Source organism: Ips typographus, linkage group LG1 (assembly GCF_016097725.1).
Source record: "Ips typographus isolate SLU linkage group LG1, UJ_Ityp_2.0, whole genome shotgun sequence".
Taxonomy (NCBI): Eukaryota; Metazoa; Arthropoda; class Insecta; order Coleoptera; family Curculionidae; genus Ips; species Ips typographus.
The window spans coordinates 5,797,180-5,814,600 of NC_138422.1; the positions used below are offsets into that span (position 1 = coordinate 5,797,180).

A 17,421-nucleotide genomic window follows, 5' to 3' on the forward strand; every position below is an offset into this window, starting at 1 on the left:
AGAAAGCCGCCATTAAATTATTTACCATTACTTATGGGACACCCTGTATAAATCTAAAACCACCATTTATTAACTTAAATAAGATCGCATCGATTTGTTCCCCTGGCATTTTTTCGTAAATTTCATAATAAGAGAAAGTCTCAACATTTTTGGTTCAAGTAGTTCCTTATTTGCAACGAAAAATGAGCTGAGGCTTAATCCTCCAAAAAGACTGCAAATCGCAATCACACACAGAATAATTGCAAATATCGCGAAAATCAAAGATCTTAAGGACAGCCACTAAGTATACTTTTTTTGTTCAGAAAATATTGGGTAGGTAACAGGTATTCGGGCTTCCGTTATCACTTCGCTTTACCAGAAAAAAGTTACAAGCGATTTTTTGCTGCTGTAGGTGGCGCTATCTAATAAGCTGACTTAACACCAGAAATACCTAGTGGTTAACAAGTTATTTGAAAAAAAAATTCTGTTGCCGTTGATTCTATTCGTCAAAGGAAAGTTTTGCTAAATCATACTATTTTTATCCCAGAAATCCGCTATTAAATTATTTACCATTACAAATTACTTTTATCAGATACTGACTGAAAGTATCCCAGTTATGTGAAAGAAAAGACATTACTTTTAGAAAATAATGCTCCTATATTACTTAAAGACAAACTTAGATAATTACAAACAATATAAAATTTATCTGAGGCTTAAAATTAAAAAGATAGCTGCAATCATCACTCAATAACAATCCATATTATTGACATCAGAAACAACATTGTACTCTTTCAAATATCATCCAACAACGAATCAAACTCGTCCAGCGTGTCAAGCCAGCGTTGTTTTTCATTGGAATGCTGATCGGCATGTTCATATACAAATTTTAAGAACTCGGAAGGCGCTAAGTACTGTTTAGTTTGCATTTTACTGGCTGTGTTCATAACCTACATTGATAAGTCACGCATTAAAAAATGTAAGAGGCTATTGTATAATACGAATGTTTATGCGGGTTTAAAAGCAAATTAATAAACTCATTCTCATGTGAACAAAAAAAAAGCACAAAATTCTGGACTAGTTAGTCACGACTTAATTTAGTCCTAAACCTGCAAAAACATCATTTAAAATTCAAACTAAATACTAACTTGATCACTTGGAGAATAAATTTCTGTAGGAATGACATATCACTAGAATTGAGCAGCTCCTCCATAATAGCATCTCTTTGAAGATGATCAATTCCATTATCCTGAAAAAATTTTAATTACCCCTAAGAAGATTTTGTAACAAAAAAAAAAAATACTTTAAACTGCGTTTGAAGCTCCTGGTCCTCGCCAAATGGCATACCATTTGTTATATTAGCGGTAGGGCCGACATATTGATTTCTATTGATTTGAGAAGCAGTTTGATCGGTATTGTTAGAAGGAATTGAGGCTGGAGGAGATAACAAGTCTATATTTAAAGGAGTTGGAGGAATTTCAAAGGAGGTAAGGGGGTCGTAGACCAAATTGGAATGCTGCAACAAAAATGTTTAATTTGTAATTTTTCTATGTAAGGTTAGTTAGTGTTTAAAGCTAGTTAGACACTTACAATTTTTCCGTGAATTTATTCGCGATGTTGATTTCAGGTCAGATTTCCACCAGTGTAAATACAATATTTTACAGAATTTTATAGAGCTTATTACAATTGACGACTTTTTATAGCGTTAAAATGACATAAATAAGGTTACTGTGGATTTCTTCTCAGTTTCGTGGGTAAAATAAAGGACAAAAACATCGAGACGGAAAATTGGCATAAGCCCAGGAAAATCACACTTTTTGAGTTTTTACCCTTTATTTTAGCAGTGAGCAGAAATTTCCGGTGTTTTTGTCAATGTAAGGTCTAGCGAAGAATAGCTATTTAACAAGAAGAGACAGAAGACTCCGTCTCGTGCCATACCATGTAGTTGTCCCGAACTCTGCAACCCGCACCAGTTTCCCAACCCAAACATTTCTAAATTATAATAATCGCGAGTGCCAAACCCTCCAGAATGCTGCCATCATTGTTTAACAAATGTAAGTACAATCACTCAATAATTGTAATATTTTGTGCATGTAAAAGATACTGTTTAAGGTGTTACTTTTGGAAATTATGTTTAAACGATTTATTCCGATTTACTAAACTGATAACCGACAATTTTGTCATTTAGTTTTAACTTCTATTTAGTTATTAAATTTTGTTTTTCTACCAAGTGGTTTGATTTACCTCTGAACCAAATCATAAATTTAGCTAAAAACATGGACTTTTAAGATTTTTACCGATATTGGATTTTTGTATTAGTTTATATATTTTATTAGTTTACAATAGTTGACATCAACAAAAGGAGAACTAAGAAATACATTTTTAAAACTGCATTTGGTTGAGCCTTAAATTGCGCAAGTTTGCCCCAATTTAAAAATAAATTAGCCTGTTAAGGAATCCTTAAGCCAAAACGTTTCTTGAACCCAACTGAACGAGTGTCGGGGAAACTAGCATAAATACTATTATTTCATTCATTTAGAGGTTATCAATCTTATTACGTTAACATCTAAACTAAACCACATACTGACACCCTTAATTGGAATTTTAATATTTAATAACTTACTTGTAAATCCAAGGAAGAAATTGGGCTAGGAGCACTGTCGGTGCTGGAACCAGCTGGACTCAATACGGAAGAAGGTATACAATTTCCAACTCGACCTACTGGACTAGGAGGTTCCAAACTATCGATATTATCACAAGGAACCTAATAGAAAATCATTTGTGTTATTACTACTAAAAATATAGCAAAATCGTAAAATTTAAATGATTTTGCTTGCATTGTTCTATACATTAAACATTTGTTTCAGTGTAATTTTAAATAGTAGTTCATTTCAAATCTAAAAGAAATAAAGAATAATCTTAATGAAACATATCTGTGTATTGTATGTACAGAGTGTAAGTAATTTAATAATTTAGATTTTTTTAATATACAGGGTCTCTGATTGTGATGTCACAAACTGTAGGCAGAGATTGTACAGGATGTCCAAATAAGAATGGCTCTCAGCTTTTTTGACTAAACTGTACTAAATCAAAGCCCTTAAGAAAAAAATTAATATTATGAACAGCTATAAAATAAAATACTATCCAAGTAACCTAACAAAAATTATATGTATCTAACTATCTTTATACTATTAGTCAATTATTTTGTAATGCTATACTTACTTCATAAGATTTGTAAAGTTCAGCAATTTTCGAGGCAATAAATGAACCCTTACGGGCAACTTCGACATCACAGTCGTCCAGGCATGCGCTTTTCAATGAGTATAAGCACCCCAAATAGCTGAGCTGATTTAAGACTTTGATTAAACGTTTACGCACCTCTGCTTGATTTAAAGTCATAATTTTCTTATGTTCTTTTGAGAAAGTTACTTCGGGAAACTTATTATCTATCATGCCTGGAATGATTAGAAAAAAAAAATGAAATAATCATGTAAATACCCACTTAAGATGACCTACTACCTCATCTCAGAAATTGCAAGAGTTAAAAATAATTAATTAAAAATACTTAAATATATAAACCAATAATTTCTTATAATTTTAATTATTTAGATAAAATCACAGGTTGAATTTCCTTTACACCAATTATACGAAAAATCGTGAAAGGAAAGACTTACATTTTTTGAGAAATGACCACTCAAACGTATCATGTTTTTTTTCTTAAATTGTTAAAACCTAATTCACATTCTGCTTCACTTTTGAAATTTCTGATTGTATTGGTAGTAGGTCATATGGTATATGACAAAATTGTTTAAAATGCAACAATAATTTGAACTTTACCTTGATGTTGAAGATAAACTTTAAGAGTGTGAGTCCAAAAGTCTAGAGCTTTACATTTTACTTCCCAATGTAAATCACCCACTACTGCATGGGTCATAACGTCATATACCCTAAAAAAAAATATAAAAACATACTATACAATATACTATATACTTTCAATATGCACAAGTTGAGTTTTTTTTATTTGTAGAGGTTTTACATAACATTTTACGCACAAATGACTGTAAATGTATGTTTATGCCTAGATGTCCATGTCCAAAACAACGACTTTATAATACTGACAAACCCGATTAAAATATGCATGATCCTATTGAAGAAACATCTGACTTATCATCGAATATTTTGATAATATACTTACTTAGGCATCATCTCGCTTGGAAATTCTTGAAATTTATCTATCATGTGTATTAGAGTAACCGCCTCCTTACGAACCAATCCTTCAGTTTCGTGTTCGAAAACTTTGAGAAGTTTCTCCTAAAATCATTATGTCATACTTTAAACTTGAGGCTTCAGTTAGTACAATTTAATAAATAAATGTGTAATATTGTATGTTTATTCCAAATCTAACAAATTAATCAATGTAAAAAGATATGAGACTGAATGTACCGGAGAATCAGGAAATTATTAGACATCTTTTAATTTTTTAACGTTGATTTAATTGAGAAACTTTTTAAACAAATATAATAGTACCTATTTTCCGCTATCAGTTTGTATTTTTTCAAGTGCTCCAGATATGGTATTCTTCACGGAAAACGCACCAGAAAATTTTATCCACTGTAAGTACCCTTGATGTGTTTTACGTTCCAACATCGTTTTACAGTTTAATATAAGTTAAAATATTGCTCCTAAACCTTGTGCAAAGTGTCCGAAATCCGCTTTGCGTCCTTCCTGCATAGACAGCCATCATACAAGACTTACTTTGCACACTGTTGTTGTTAAGAAATACATACTATACTATTTTCTTTCATTCATCATTTTCAATCACCCTGTATACACTAGCTTAAAAGATATTTTGCAAACTGACAAACCGGATTATCTTCTAGACGAATGACTATAATCAATACCCCAACCTAGACAATTTTACCTTGTTTCGTTTTCGAAATATTTTAAATCAAATAATTTTTTTTCCCCGGGCGGACAGTTTTAATTGCCAAGCAAAAAAAAATCGTTAAAAGAAAAATTTGTGAAATATCAATATGTCATTAGAATGGTAATTTTAAGATCTTTTCAAAAATGAAATAATAAACAGAGTTTGGTTTACTATCGTCTTCTTACTTTAGAACAACGGCTTGGGTAGTCGTGGAATGAGGAAGGTAACAGAAACACCCAATTAACTGTGGTGCGACGTTTCGTGATCTAATAATTGTCACTTTTTCAAGCACTGTAATATCACACAACAACCAAAACATGTACAACATATTAATGTAACAAAACGTAGACATTACAGACATACCTCAGCTGTTGTAGGTATTCCAAAAGTTTTACAGACATGTATACAGGGTCATCAATGTAGTACTTACCTACCTAATAAGTTAAGGGAATTAAATGAGTGCGCTTTGTAGTACTCAATCGCAAATTTCTCGTTAACTGTTGCGTTTAGGGATAGGGTATGTGTTATGAAATATGTTCAAAAACACCAAAAGGATTTAAAAAACTTTTTATATACAGGAGAAAAAATTAAAAGTTGACCTTTATCAACTACATGGATGACCCTGTATACATGTCTGTGATGTCAAAAAATGCACAACTAAGAACAACAATCGACGTGTTCGAGCATTTTGATAAAAAAAATACCTTAAATTTTAATAAATTTATGCGGGACTCTTGGCCCTCACTGTATGTCTATTTAGGTACATTCCTTATGGTTTGGTTAGCGAGGTTTTCTAGGATTTAGGGGCTTAAAATTTAGTTTTTTTATCTGCCTGCCGTTTCAACGTTGCAAATTTGCCAACCTTACTAACCTATCGCAGAGAATTCGTGCTGCTTTAGCTTCGAGAAACAAAAAAATATCTGTGCAATGTACTGCTTAGTATAATAGACGTATATAATAAGACGAGGCAATAACCTTTAACTATAAGGGAAGTCCTTATTCCTCCGTAAATAACGGAATCCGTTTACTTTAAATAAAGTTTTATAACAGTTCTGTGACATTTTTATTACATATGTACTTTAAAGTGAACTTCTAAGACTTGGAAAGTAGAAAGCAGTAAAGCTTACAGAAGAAAAAACTATAAAAAGTCAAGTACATTCTAAAGGTTCTTTAGCTTCTGCTAAAGAGGCTCTTATAGTATAATATTTATTAAAAAAAAAATAAATAAGCACTATTTTGCCATGGTTGATGTTGCCCTTAATTTCGTAGGGCTATTTTTGAATTTTCCATGATGGTATAACCAGTGCACATTTCTTTTTCTATCAAGTCGCTAAAATTCATAATCATATTTGTCCTTTTAAACCGAAGTACTCACGTTTTCATAAAACTATAACTTTTGAACTTGTGTTCTTTGCTAAATTAGTATAAAAAGATTCCAAAACATCTCCTAAGTAAAAAAAGTACTTACCAGGAACTGATCTCCATTTATTAGAACATTCCATATTTCTGAAATTTGAATTAGTTCATGTAGACACTTGAAAGCGGTCGCCCTAACGTAAAATTCCCCATCGTGAAGAGCCATTTGAAGCACTAACTGCGGTAACTCAGCATCCAGGAGAATACTTCGATGAGCCGGAAATTCTAGAGAGGTTAATATTAAAAACAGAACATAGAAAATATCAATTTAAAAAAATGCTTATAATAAAACGTATAAATATTGTTTAGAGACTTATACAAGTTAAAACTTCTATCAGTAAATTGAACAAAACTTTATAAACGTACAAAAATAGGTATACTTACTGGAATTGGCATTCAATGATAAAGTATAAACGCATTCCAAAGCACTATCTCTAACCTCCCAGCTAAGACTGTTACACTTGTTAGCCAACAGGGCACCAGTTTGTGAGACTATCGAGTGTTTTGAATTATCCATTAATAAAACCATTTCAGGAGACATGTACTTGGACAGAGACAAGTTCAATAGCCTTAGAAGAGATACTAAAACCTACATTAAAATAAATATCAATTTTAGTAAGTTTAGTCTGGCAATGATTTGTTGTTACCCTTTGATCCCAAATATCGTATTGCAGAAACTCACAGGCAATATCCATTACTGATATAGTTTCAATACTATCTTGCCATGTTAAATCAAAACTTTGAACCAGATCGATTATTGTTTCTAGAAGAGTTCGCAGTAAAAGAGAACAACTGAAATATATTCAATTTGATAAAAAACACAGACTTATATGACCAAAATCAAAGTAAAATTTAATGGAATAAAACGTTTATCGTACCTAGGCGACATATCGCAGACATTGTGTTTCTGTTCAATTGTAACAAGGCTATCTTTTAAAGCGTACACTAAAGGTTGGAAAAATATCGTTGCTCTCTCTTTATTCAATAAATCCTTGCTTTTTGTCATAAGTTGTAATCCAAATACCATATCTTCCATTAGATCTAATTTGTTATTAAGTCGAGTTTTCCATCTACAACCTTAAATCATGATTTTAATAGAACGTATTTATGTGTTATAATAATTTTGAATTACATATATCAAGCGTCCGAAGAGCACTTAGTTTCACCAACTTGTGGACAAATTCTCTTCTGAAAACGTCATTTAATTTGGCTTCTCGGCTGACACCGTTATTACTAAAACAAAACTGAAAGAAACTTAATTTTCGCAGTTGTAAAAAATAATAATGACTATTAAACATAAACACACTGACCTACACTAGCAATAAAACAACATTTTGATAGTCCTAAAAGAAGCGGTGAGTCTAAAATACGACGAATTAAACGTAGGTAGTCCAGAAGAGCCAAACAATTTCGACGACAAGTTGTTCAAGGAAAAATTTAGAGTTTGTCATTTAAACTTGTCTGTTCTAACTTTAATTTAAACCCAGAAAATATAAGTTGTTAACTCAATTTAAAATTGTTAATTTTGATTGGTTATTTCCACTTTGACGCCAGCGTACCCATAGCGAATCAAATTTGGTACAAGCCGGAACTCCGCAGAAAGTTGACGTTTGGGCTTTTAATTTGTCCTCTGACATTTCTATAAACAATTGCTTTATTTTTATTGTCATCATTGAATTTAATGGTAATTGAGACAATTTGTAATTTAAAAAACATTCATGCTTTTCTTTTATATTGTGTCTAAAGTGAAAAATGTTTTAAGAGTTTTCATATAAGAACAAGCAAATTGTGCGAGATATTAGTAACCTGTTAAATATTATGGTATTGGTATCCTTGCGGGCTCCATGGAATTATTTTCAATATTCAAATTTGCTTACCATAACTGGCAGTATCTGAAACAATACCATTTGATTCTCAAATTCTATAGGCTCTCCTTTTCGCACACAAAGCGGAATATGGCCCATTAAGTTACAATACAACTTGTGAGCAAAATGGCATATTTTTATAACACACCGAACGTGATCTGAAATTGATACATTAGCGCAACTAGAATTTCTCAATTACAACAAATTTAAAACGTACTTTTATCCATTTCATTTTCCAACAAGTCGAAAAATGTTTTAACATCGAAAAAAGAGATTGAATCATTGATCAGCTGGGTGGTACTTCCCTCTTTCTTGCCTTTATCGTGTCCCAGCTTGGAAAATAATATGATACATCGGATTTTAATTAACTCGTACGAAAAATCCTCAGTTTGAGAGAGCAATTGGAGCTTCTTAACCAACTCAATCAGGCCGACTTCTTCAAATAAGTTAACTGCGCAAGTATTCTTGTCCTTTACTAGAATTTCAGTAACCTAAAATGACTTTTAACACATACTGTCCATTATAGGTTATTATCAGGTAATAATACCTCTGAAATAAAGTTTAGTTTAGGCTTTAACGATTCAAAAAGTGCAGTGCTTTCAATTGGGGAAGGTTCCCCAGATTCAGATCTTGACACTCCATCTAAAGTTACCTTTAGAGGCTTTATTAAAAGTTTCACTAAATTGGTGCAGAATTGTTTATTAAAGCATACAGCTTTTCCTAAAAGTGTGGCCACAAAACTCGTACCTGCAATATTAAACGCTGGGTAATATTTGTTTTATTGCACAAACAAAACTTAAATACTAACGCTTTCTTCTGGATGTACAAAGTGTGACCATTTAAACCAAAATCTAATATATCGTTCCAGTATGTGGTGGCCAGAACCCATTGTACACCACATTTATGTTGCAGCAACGAAGTCAAAAGTTTTACGAATCCGAAAGTAACACTTGCATCTTTGCTTAAATTTGTTTGTCCGATACCTACGTGAATATAATATTTTTAGGTTTTCATGAGACCGGGAATCAACAGACTTACTAGCAAGACTTTCGTATACGTTATGGTAGTTGAGACGTACGAAAATCCGATCATCCGGACTTAGAAGACTGGCCAAATGTAAAGCAAATGACTGGATGCCACAGGTGCTGTAACCTGTTTGTTGTGCCATAGGCTGGACACATCCAACAACCATTGTATACATTGTTCTCGCAATTCAGCGTTTATTGCAATTTGCGATTCTAAAATACAATTTATCAATGACACTTAAAGACTAGTTAAAATGAAAAAATAGCTCTTACCTTTACTGGCATTTTCAATAGAATTTTTACCAATCAAGTGAGATAAGAACAAGTTCAAATAAACATCGTTCTTAAGTTTGAAATTTGGATCAAGAAACTTCTTTAAAACCTTTCCAATTTTATCATTCCTCAACTTGGTACAGTCATCAACATTATTAGGGCTGTTAACGTCAACCTCCATACTATTTGTTTCAGAAGACACAACCTAAAAACTGAAGACATTTATAACTTCTAACCGGAAAACCTACTTTTAATAATTAATCAAATTGAGAAGATAAATGGAAAATGTTTACTATAGTTGCTATGATTGCCGCATATCTGTTATTTTTTATTTTACTTAGCATACCGTTCCGTTGGCTCAAAATAATCAAAAATTAAACTCCCAATTTACAATATCTGGTAAACCTAAAACTACATATTACACTTAATTAAACTAAAATGACATGTGCGGTTTGTAAACGGTTAGTTATCTTATATCACTATAGATAGCTGATTCCTGATCGCATCCTTATTGAATGATAAGTTTTGTAATAATAATAAGATATCAAATAGATTAAAAAAGGTATTTGCTGATATTATATCGAAACGATAAAGTGAAAAGTGTAATATCCAGTATTTACTATACGTCCGTTTTGATTATTGGTTGCGTCTATAACGCTTCTTATAAGTTTTATTTGAAGGCACTCTTGCAAAACTTGAAAATAGTTCGCGGAGTTAACGCATAGACCCCAAAGATGAGAACGCAGAGTGTTTAAAAGCTTTTTGCTTACCTCCTTAAAAACTCTGAACCTATAATATTCGCTGCATTAAAATATGGATTTTATCTGGAAAGTTGTGTAGTTAGTTCTTCTAGGGTTTTTGTATCTTAAAATACATAAAGCGAAATGTCAGTTTATGATTAATAATAAGCATATGCAACTGCCTAATTTGGTCCTTCCTAAGAAATTGAAGGTTGACGCTTTGATCATCATATCTTTACCTCTGACCCTTGGTGGATTTACCAACAACTTCACTGTGACTAATGAAATTGCTAGCTTTGATGGCAGGTCAAGGAAAATTTAATAAAAAGTACGTCCACCTTAACTCTAAAACCGCTAGAACTCAGTAGGTTCCCCTATTTACGCCCGACTATTGACAGTACTGTAAGCCTCTCCTGGGCGGCTTTTGGTAAGTTAAGATTCATACTTCAATTCCATGAATTCCCTAAATAAACCTCAAAAGAAAACTATTTGAATCCTCCTATCCGTATTGCCAGTGCTCACCTACGGACTCAAGACAATGGCCATTACCCGCATCCGCTTACAAATTACAAACTACACAAGGAGCAATAGAAAAAGCCACGCTTGGAATATCCCTAAGGGATAGAGTTCAAAATGATAAATTTGTAGAAGGACTGGGGTAATGAATGTGAATGGACTCGTGGCAAGAATGAGATGGCAATGGGTCGGCCATATAGCAATAAGGCAAGACCCACAAAGGCGGACGGATAGGACCATGGTTTGGCGCCCGAGAGAGACCAAGCCATAGACCAAGCAAAGCGTGGACACACCTAGGAAACGATGGCGGGACGATATCCGAAATATCGCAGAAAAAATAACTAGATTCAGATTGCTAAAGACAGAAAGACGTGGAAAAATTTGGAAGAGGCCTACATCCAGGAGTGGATCAACAAGAAAAAGAAAGAGAAATTAACAAGAGACCAAAAAACAACCAAACTCAGATCCCCTAATTGATTATCCCACCTGTACAACATGCTCATTTATGTCGATTTTCTCATGCTTTCAAGTATTACAGGAAGTCCTACCTCTCTCGTTGTTTTGGAGGTCCAGAAAGCGCAATCTAGAAAAGGGGATGCTTAAAGCTAAAGATTGTAGATTTGTAGCTGTCGGGGTGACAATGCATTGCGGCCTATTGTACGCCACATTACTAGGATCTGGACTAAGGCTAATCACAGTTCCTCCTCCAGCTTCAGGTTGGAAACCTCACAAAAACCTTGCAAACCTCCGCTGAGTAATTCTATGTCGTGCTCACCAAAAAAAGTATTTTTGTAGACGTAGTACCTACTTCCAAAGAGTTGTTCAACTTGAGGACAATTTCCAGAATCTCTGAAATCTGAAGTCTGAATAGAATGCAGCAGGAATAATTCTGTATTCCAATGCTTTAAGTTGCGGTTTTAAATTGGCAAGTGGGTTGTATGCAAACTGGCAAGAAAAAGCAGAAACTTTTTTCAATTAACAACAAAACTTTTTTGTGATGCAATAGAGCCTGTGTAACCTTTTATGTTTAATTGAATGAAATAGCAATAATAGGCGGACATGGCAACACAGCGACAATATCTTATTAGGACTGCCAACGGATACAAGCATACCTATACGTAAATATAACTTTTTCAAACAGAAGTCGATCCACACTACAACTAGAAGTGACAGGAAGATTAGTCCTCCAGTAAAGGCGAAGGTGGTTTGGTACACAGCGGGCTCAACAACCCATCAGGAATGAATAGAATCCGAAACCTACGAATCCAGGACAAGAACGAAATCTCGATTCCTATAGGCAAGATGGAGGCAGAGTACCAAGCAATAGAATACTGCGCAAAAGAAATTAAGAGTAGAAATATTCAGTTGACAAACAGTTGCGAGCTACAGCGACAGCTATGGGGTCATTAAAGCGGTGGCATCCAACAAAATAACTTCAGTTTTGTGCTGGAAGGTTGTGTCAAACACTGTCAAGGCTATGCAGTCTGATCAAAAAGACAAAGTTGTATAACTTGGATATGGTCACAATATATCTCATGGGTCGCAGTGACAATAAGGCCAACCAAAACATGAAGGTGAAATGAATAAAATTAGATTTGTCTACTATCTCAATAATAACGAGATTAACTATTTGTACCTAAATAGAATATGATCATCATATTCAAGAGACTAATCAACAATGATCTATCAATACCACCATTTTTTCATTCAATTATAAGTTGTACAGTACTTCTAGTTTAAAAAAAGCTTCAGGAATTTTAAAGTAAATATTTGCTAGATTTAGTATGGTAACCCCCCCCCCCCCTCATTTTTTTAACATATAATTTTCAACCTCAGTAATAATAATAATAATTAGAAAGTTGCTAGAGTATAATTATAGAGAATGGTAGGTATGCATGTATCATTTTCATCATCAGCCAAGGACAAATTTATGATACTGTATTTTTCCAAGTAAATTTGATATTTCCTGAAATAAACTAAAAACCTTTTAAGGCAGTGACATAGTTAGAAATTTTCGTAACCACTAGCCATAGTCTAGATTAATTCATTTTGCTTTCATGATATTGAAGACATTTATTTGACCTATTTCGTATTATAAATATGAAGTACTATCATATCAATGTAAAAGTTTCTTTTATAGAAGGTTTAATATGTCTGTTGACGTTTATGTACCTTGTTATAAGGTGATCAATCAAACTATATAAACATTTGTATTGTACACATCCTATGTACTTTTCTAAGTAGATTAAGATTCCAGAAAAAAGTTATAACATTTTATTTAAAATTTGAATTTTGATGCTGGCATTAAGATCCATCAGGGCTGGTAAAATTTTACTGAAGCCAGAAACCACTGGTAAAAAACGCTGAGATAAAACATAAAACCCATCTTCAATCATCCTTACAACTTAAAATGTGAATAAAGTTTCAAAAACAGCCATAATCACTATTTTTTTATTCTAGAAATAATAAAATGTGAAGTGAGTGCTGACATGCTTTTATAAAAAAATATAATGGAAAGACCCTTGTCCATACAATATCACTTATATTCAGTCATAATTACTAATACAGTCAGGGAGAAAAGTGGTGTCAAAATTTGAACTGAACTCTTGAGATCTCTAATAAAATAAGTGCAAATTTTTGCCTTGTAAGGCACTTTTCTAAGATTATTAATTAGATACTTATACAGGATCAAAATCATACTCCTACCACAGCTACATAGGAATCCCATGATAAGAGAGAACTAATGCAAATCATTGCTTTAACAGATGGAAATAAACTTTGTAAGTGACATGTCATGACACGTCAGACATCTGTCAGTGTGTCAAATCGGATGTGACGTAATTTGACAGTTGGTCACAGGATTGTAATCAGACTGATGAAGGGGTCACAAGACCAATAAACTGTTTTTTTAAAAAAGTAATGCAAAATCTAATGGCCAAATTTTACAAATCACAATATTGAAATTTGTGTTTAATGTGGTCCCTCCTGTTGTCCATTCTATTGCAAAGATAAAGATAAATATTTACCAATAATATTCCTTTTTTCTTTTTTAACGCTGCTTATTGTTAGAACAGTGGAATTTGTAAAGCCACTGCACAGATTTTAGAAAATATACATCATAAACTGTTACCTAAATAGTCAATTAACTAATTAAGTTTTGCCCAGACATAAATAGACAACATTACTGTTGAATGTCATGCAATTTGACAGTAGGTCATAAGCCATCACTGAAGGTTGTGGTCATTTAAATAGGTAACATTTTGGATGATCACACAAAAACAAATTTTCACTACTGGTTCCATAGAGTTTCAAAACCAGAAAACCCACCATTTTTGAACCACAGTAACACAGTAAATAGATTTAGAAGGCTGATTGAAGAAATGTTGTAAACTTTGTTGTTACTTTTGTAGTTTTTGCTATATGTATTTGTTAATCATTGGGTTCAACCAACCTATCCTAAAATTGGATGTATTTCTGTAGGGTTTGTAACCAAATAAATAAATACATAAATAAACTGAAGCCTACTTGCCTACCAATACCAATAACAATATCTAGAAAGCTCTATACAAGGAAGAAAGATAAGTCACATGTGTCAGTCAGTCAAAAAAAATGAGGTCATGAGATACTTTGGACACATATCTTGTGACCAACTGTCAAATTATTTCACATCTGCTTCTCCTGAGTGACAGATTGACACATGTGATGTCACATGTGACTTAAACAGTATTTTTCCATCTGTCTAGCTAGCCTAGTTCATGAATTTGTTATGGTTCTCTTCTCTTATCATTGTTCATTGAGTTCTTATGGAGAGTTTTCAAATTTCCATACCTGTATAAAAATATGCCTATTTTAAGTTATTAAATAAAGCCATTATTTAATATTAATAATAGTATGTCTTTCTAAAATATAAAATACTGTCATTACCTACAATGAGTCAAGAAATTGTAGTGGACATTAACAAAAAATTAAAGTTTTTATATTTTTCAAGAACAATAAATTATAACTTTGAACACTCTTCCACATTACCAGCAAACTTTGATACTAATTTATCAATACTTACATTTAAAAAGTCATGATGACTGACAATTAAATGCAGTGACAAAATTAACAATCTCCAGTTAGTGGGAGACAAATTAATCAAATCAGCTTGATGTATTATTGATGCATTGGACAAATGAATCAATTACAGTAAATTTCAAGAAACAATTAAAACTTAAGGAAAACATTCTGGAAAAACCCAGGAAAAAACTGGCAAGTACACTGGTTATAAGGGATTATAATAACAACAAAAAATACCATTTCTGTGTTGTTGAAGAATTAAGTTTATAATTTACAAAATCATTGTTATAATTGTCAATTATTAAAGAAATAAATAAATGTTAAAATGACTTGAACTGCACCAACCAGACCCATGAAAATGCATAGGCTGTTTCAAAATGATTAACTAGTTGGAAGTTGTTTACCTGACAGCATGATGTGGGCAAGAAATGTGAGGATGTGCCTGAGAAGTGAGAGTTGGCCTTAACCTTCACCTGGAGACACTCAAGTCAATTTGTTTTTTTTTTGTTCTGAATCCTAATTTGAATAATTAATACATCCAAATTTAAGAACAGTATGAAATTTACACAACAATTTGTTTCTTCCTAAAGTTATTTGGCTTTCACACAAATATGCATGCCTGTGGCACAAAACAGATTAATGCAATTAAAAACCAATCTCTATGTGCTTAAAGTGCTTATTTGATCAATAAAATTATCTATAATTAACTAGGAATCAAACTGTGATAATAATATATTCAAATGACATACCACAAAGTTTGAACACTTGTGTACACTTCCCTGCAAAGATCAAAAACAATCTTACGCAATTACAAGTAAATAAAGTGATCACTCCTGAATTCCCAAACCACCAAAATTCACATTAAGGAAAAATTCCAGAAACTAGAAAATCAACTCACAGTTTAAACTGACCAACAAAACCACTGTATGTACTTGAAACACACATAAACGCAGCACTTAAAATTCAATTTTAGCTTAATTTTGATGGTAATAATATTGGTAGGAAATGAAAAAGAGAAAATACTTTCCACCTTCCAAAAGATGATAGTAAAAATGATTTTAACAACAATAACCTCAAATTGTCACTTTCTGAATAAATGCATTGGCGCATGACAAGACAGTCTAGACTAAATAGATGTGTATCCTTGTTTAACATAAATAAAGTGCAACAAAGATAACTGAACTACTACCTTGAGATTATCAACAAAAGATAAACTGAACAGAAATTATATAAATTAATGCAAATGATGATAAAAAGTAAACATTTATTTTAAGTCGTAATTTATTAATATCAAATTTATAAATATTGGTATTGTCTCCTTGACAATAAATTATGTAGATATATTAAGAAGTTAGTGACCTTAACTTAAATACACATAATTTCCTAGTACCACATGCAAGTTTAATAAATGATCACCTCAGACAAGGCAAATATTTGGTCAATAATAATAAAAAAAATTTTCTAGGTATTAAAAAAACCAATTCAAGGCCCTTCAAATAAAAATACTATAGTAAATTTTTTTTAAACTATATTTTATTAAAATACAAACTTAATAAAAAACAAAATTAACTCCACCTATAATGGGCATAGGCTTTATTAGCTTCACACTGTTTATGCAACTCTTGCTTCCTCCTTATTACTCTGCCAGTATTATTTGAAGCATCCACTAATTCTCTAGCAAGTTGTGTCCAATAACGAACTTTTTCCCTGTCTTTATCCCTTCCTGCAGCAATAAGCCAATTCATTGCAAGGAACTGTGCTCTGTGGTCTGATATTGGAACTGGCACCTTGGTGTGACAATTATGAGAAAACTTGCAATACTAACCAAAATTACAATCACTTACTTGGTATCTAACACCACCTCTTTTTACTGGCATAAGTTGCAAGAGAGGTTTGCAATTTTTTACTGCATTATAGAAGACAACTTTAGGGTTTAGTTCAATCTTAGCCTTGTCATCTTCAGTGGTACATTTGTGGTATTTTTCCAACTGGAGTCGTTTTACTTGTTCCAGTGTCTTCTCAACCAACTCCCTTGCCAGAACTTTGTCACCCTTGCGCATAAGGTAGTTTATAAAAAGTCTGTAAACATAAATGTTTAGTGAAATATGGATAATTAAGTGAATGAGTTGACTTACGAGAGTAATGGATCATAGGAGGCAGAACATGTGTAATGATTAAGAGCAGGCTTAACTGGAATATGGGCGTATTGAGTTATTTCACCTGATTTAACTAGTTCCTGCTGAACTTCTTTTCTAAACACAGGTTCAAGGTAAAAACTGGGATAAATTGCCATACCATTCTGTTGGATCAGAGCACTAAAAGAAAATTTTTCATACAGTCTAACCATTTTAATACTGGCCTACACGAAGCCATTATCCGAAGTATTCTCCTAAATTTATATATATACAGCCAGAATTTCGAGTCTTACCTACAAAGTTTAATATTATTTTTGAAAATAATAGGGTTTCTAAAACACCGGGCTGCAGCCGCCATCGTTCCATAATAAGTGTCACTGTCAAACTAAACTGTCAATTGTCTTTTCTTCCTCTATTGGTTCTTCTTCTTTTGATTTTTAGGACTAAAAAAAAGAAAAAAAAGTAAAATTATTTAGGTACTAAAACTTT

General features: G+C 32.5%; 2 protein-coding genes across 2 annotated transcripts; both read right to left on the reverse strand.

The window, feature by feature from the left end:
- Positions 1 to 616: 616 nt before the first annotated feature.
- Positions 617 to 9,687, reverse strand: LOC145736400 (integrator complex assembly factor Brat1-like). Its single transcript, XM_081990811.1, is given in 21 exon segments — positions 617 to 776; positions 779 to 926; positions 1,125 to 1,147; positions 1,150 to 1,225; positions 1,280 to 1,492; positions 2,600 to 2,740; positions 3,199 to 3,431; positions 3,814 to 3,923; positions 4,172 to 4,287; positions 6,372 to 6,544; positions 6,704 to 6,908; positions 6,967 to 7,111; positions 7,198 to 7,396; positions 7,452 to 7,563; positions 8,197 to 8,342; positions 8,402 to 8,675; positions 8,732 to 8,946; positions 8,949 to 9,167; positions 9,223 to 9,321; positions 9,324 to 9,422; positions 9,483 to 9,687. Coding segments are annotated over 21 exon segments (3,180 nt in total). The 5' UTR covers positions 9,664 to 9,687; the 3' UTR covers positions 617 to 723.
- Positions 9,688 to 16,308: 6,621 nt separating this feature from the next.
- On the reverse strand, positions 16,309 to 17,382 carry mRpS7 (mitochondrial ribosomal protein S7). The gene is made up of 4 exons (XM_081984289.1): positions 17,226 to 17,382; positions 16,933 to 17,112; positions 16,642 to 16,876; positions 16,309 to 16,584 (listed from the first exon to the last, which is right to left on the reverse strand). Exons 1-4 carry the CDS (start codon positions 17,288 to 17,290, stop codon positions 16,363 to 16,365), a joined length of 702 nt encoding a protein of 233 aa, XP_081840415.1. The 5' UTR covers positions 17,291 to 17,382; the 3' UTR covers positions 16,309 to 16,362.
- Positions 17,383 to 17,421: the final 39 nt, after the last annotated feature.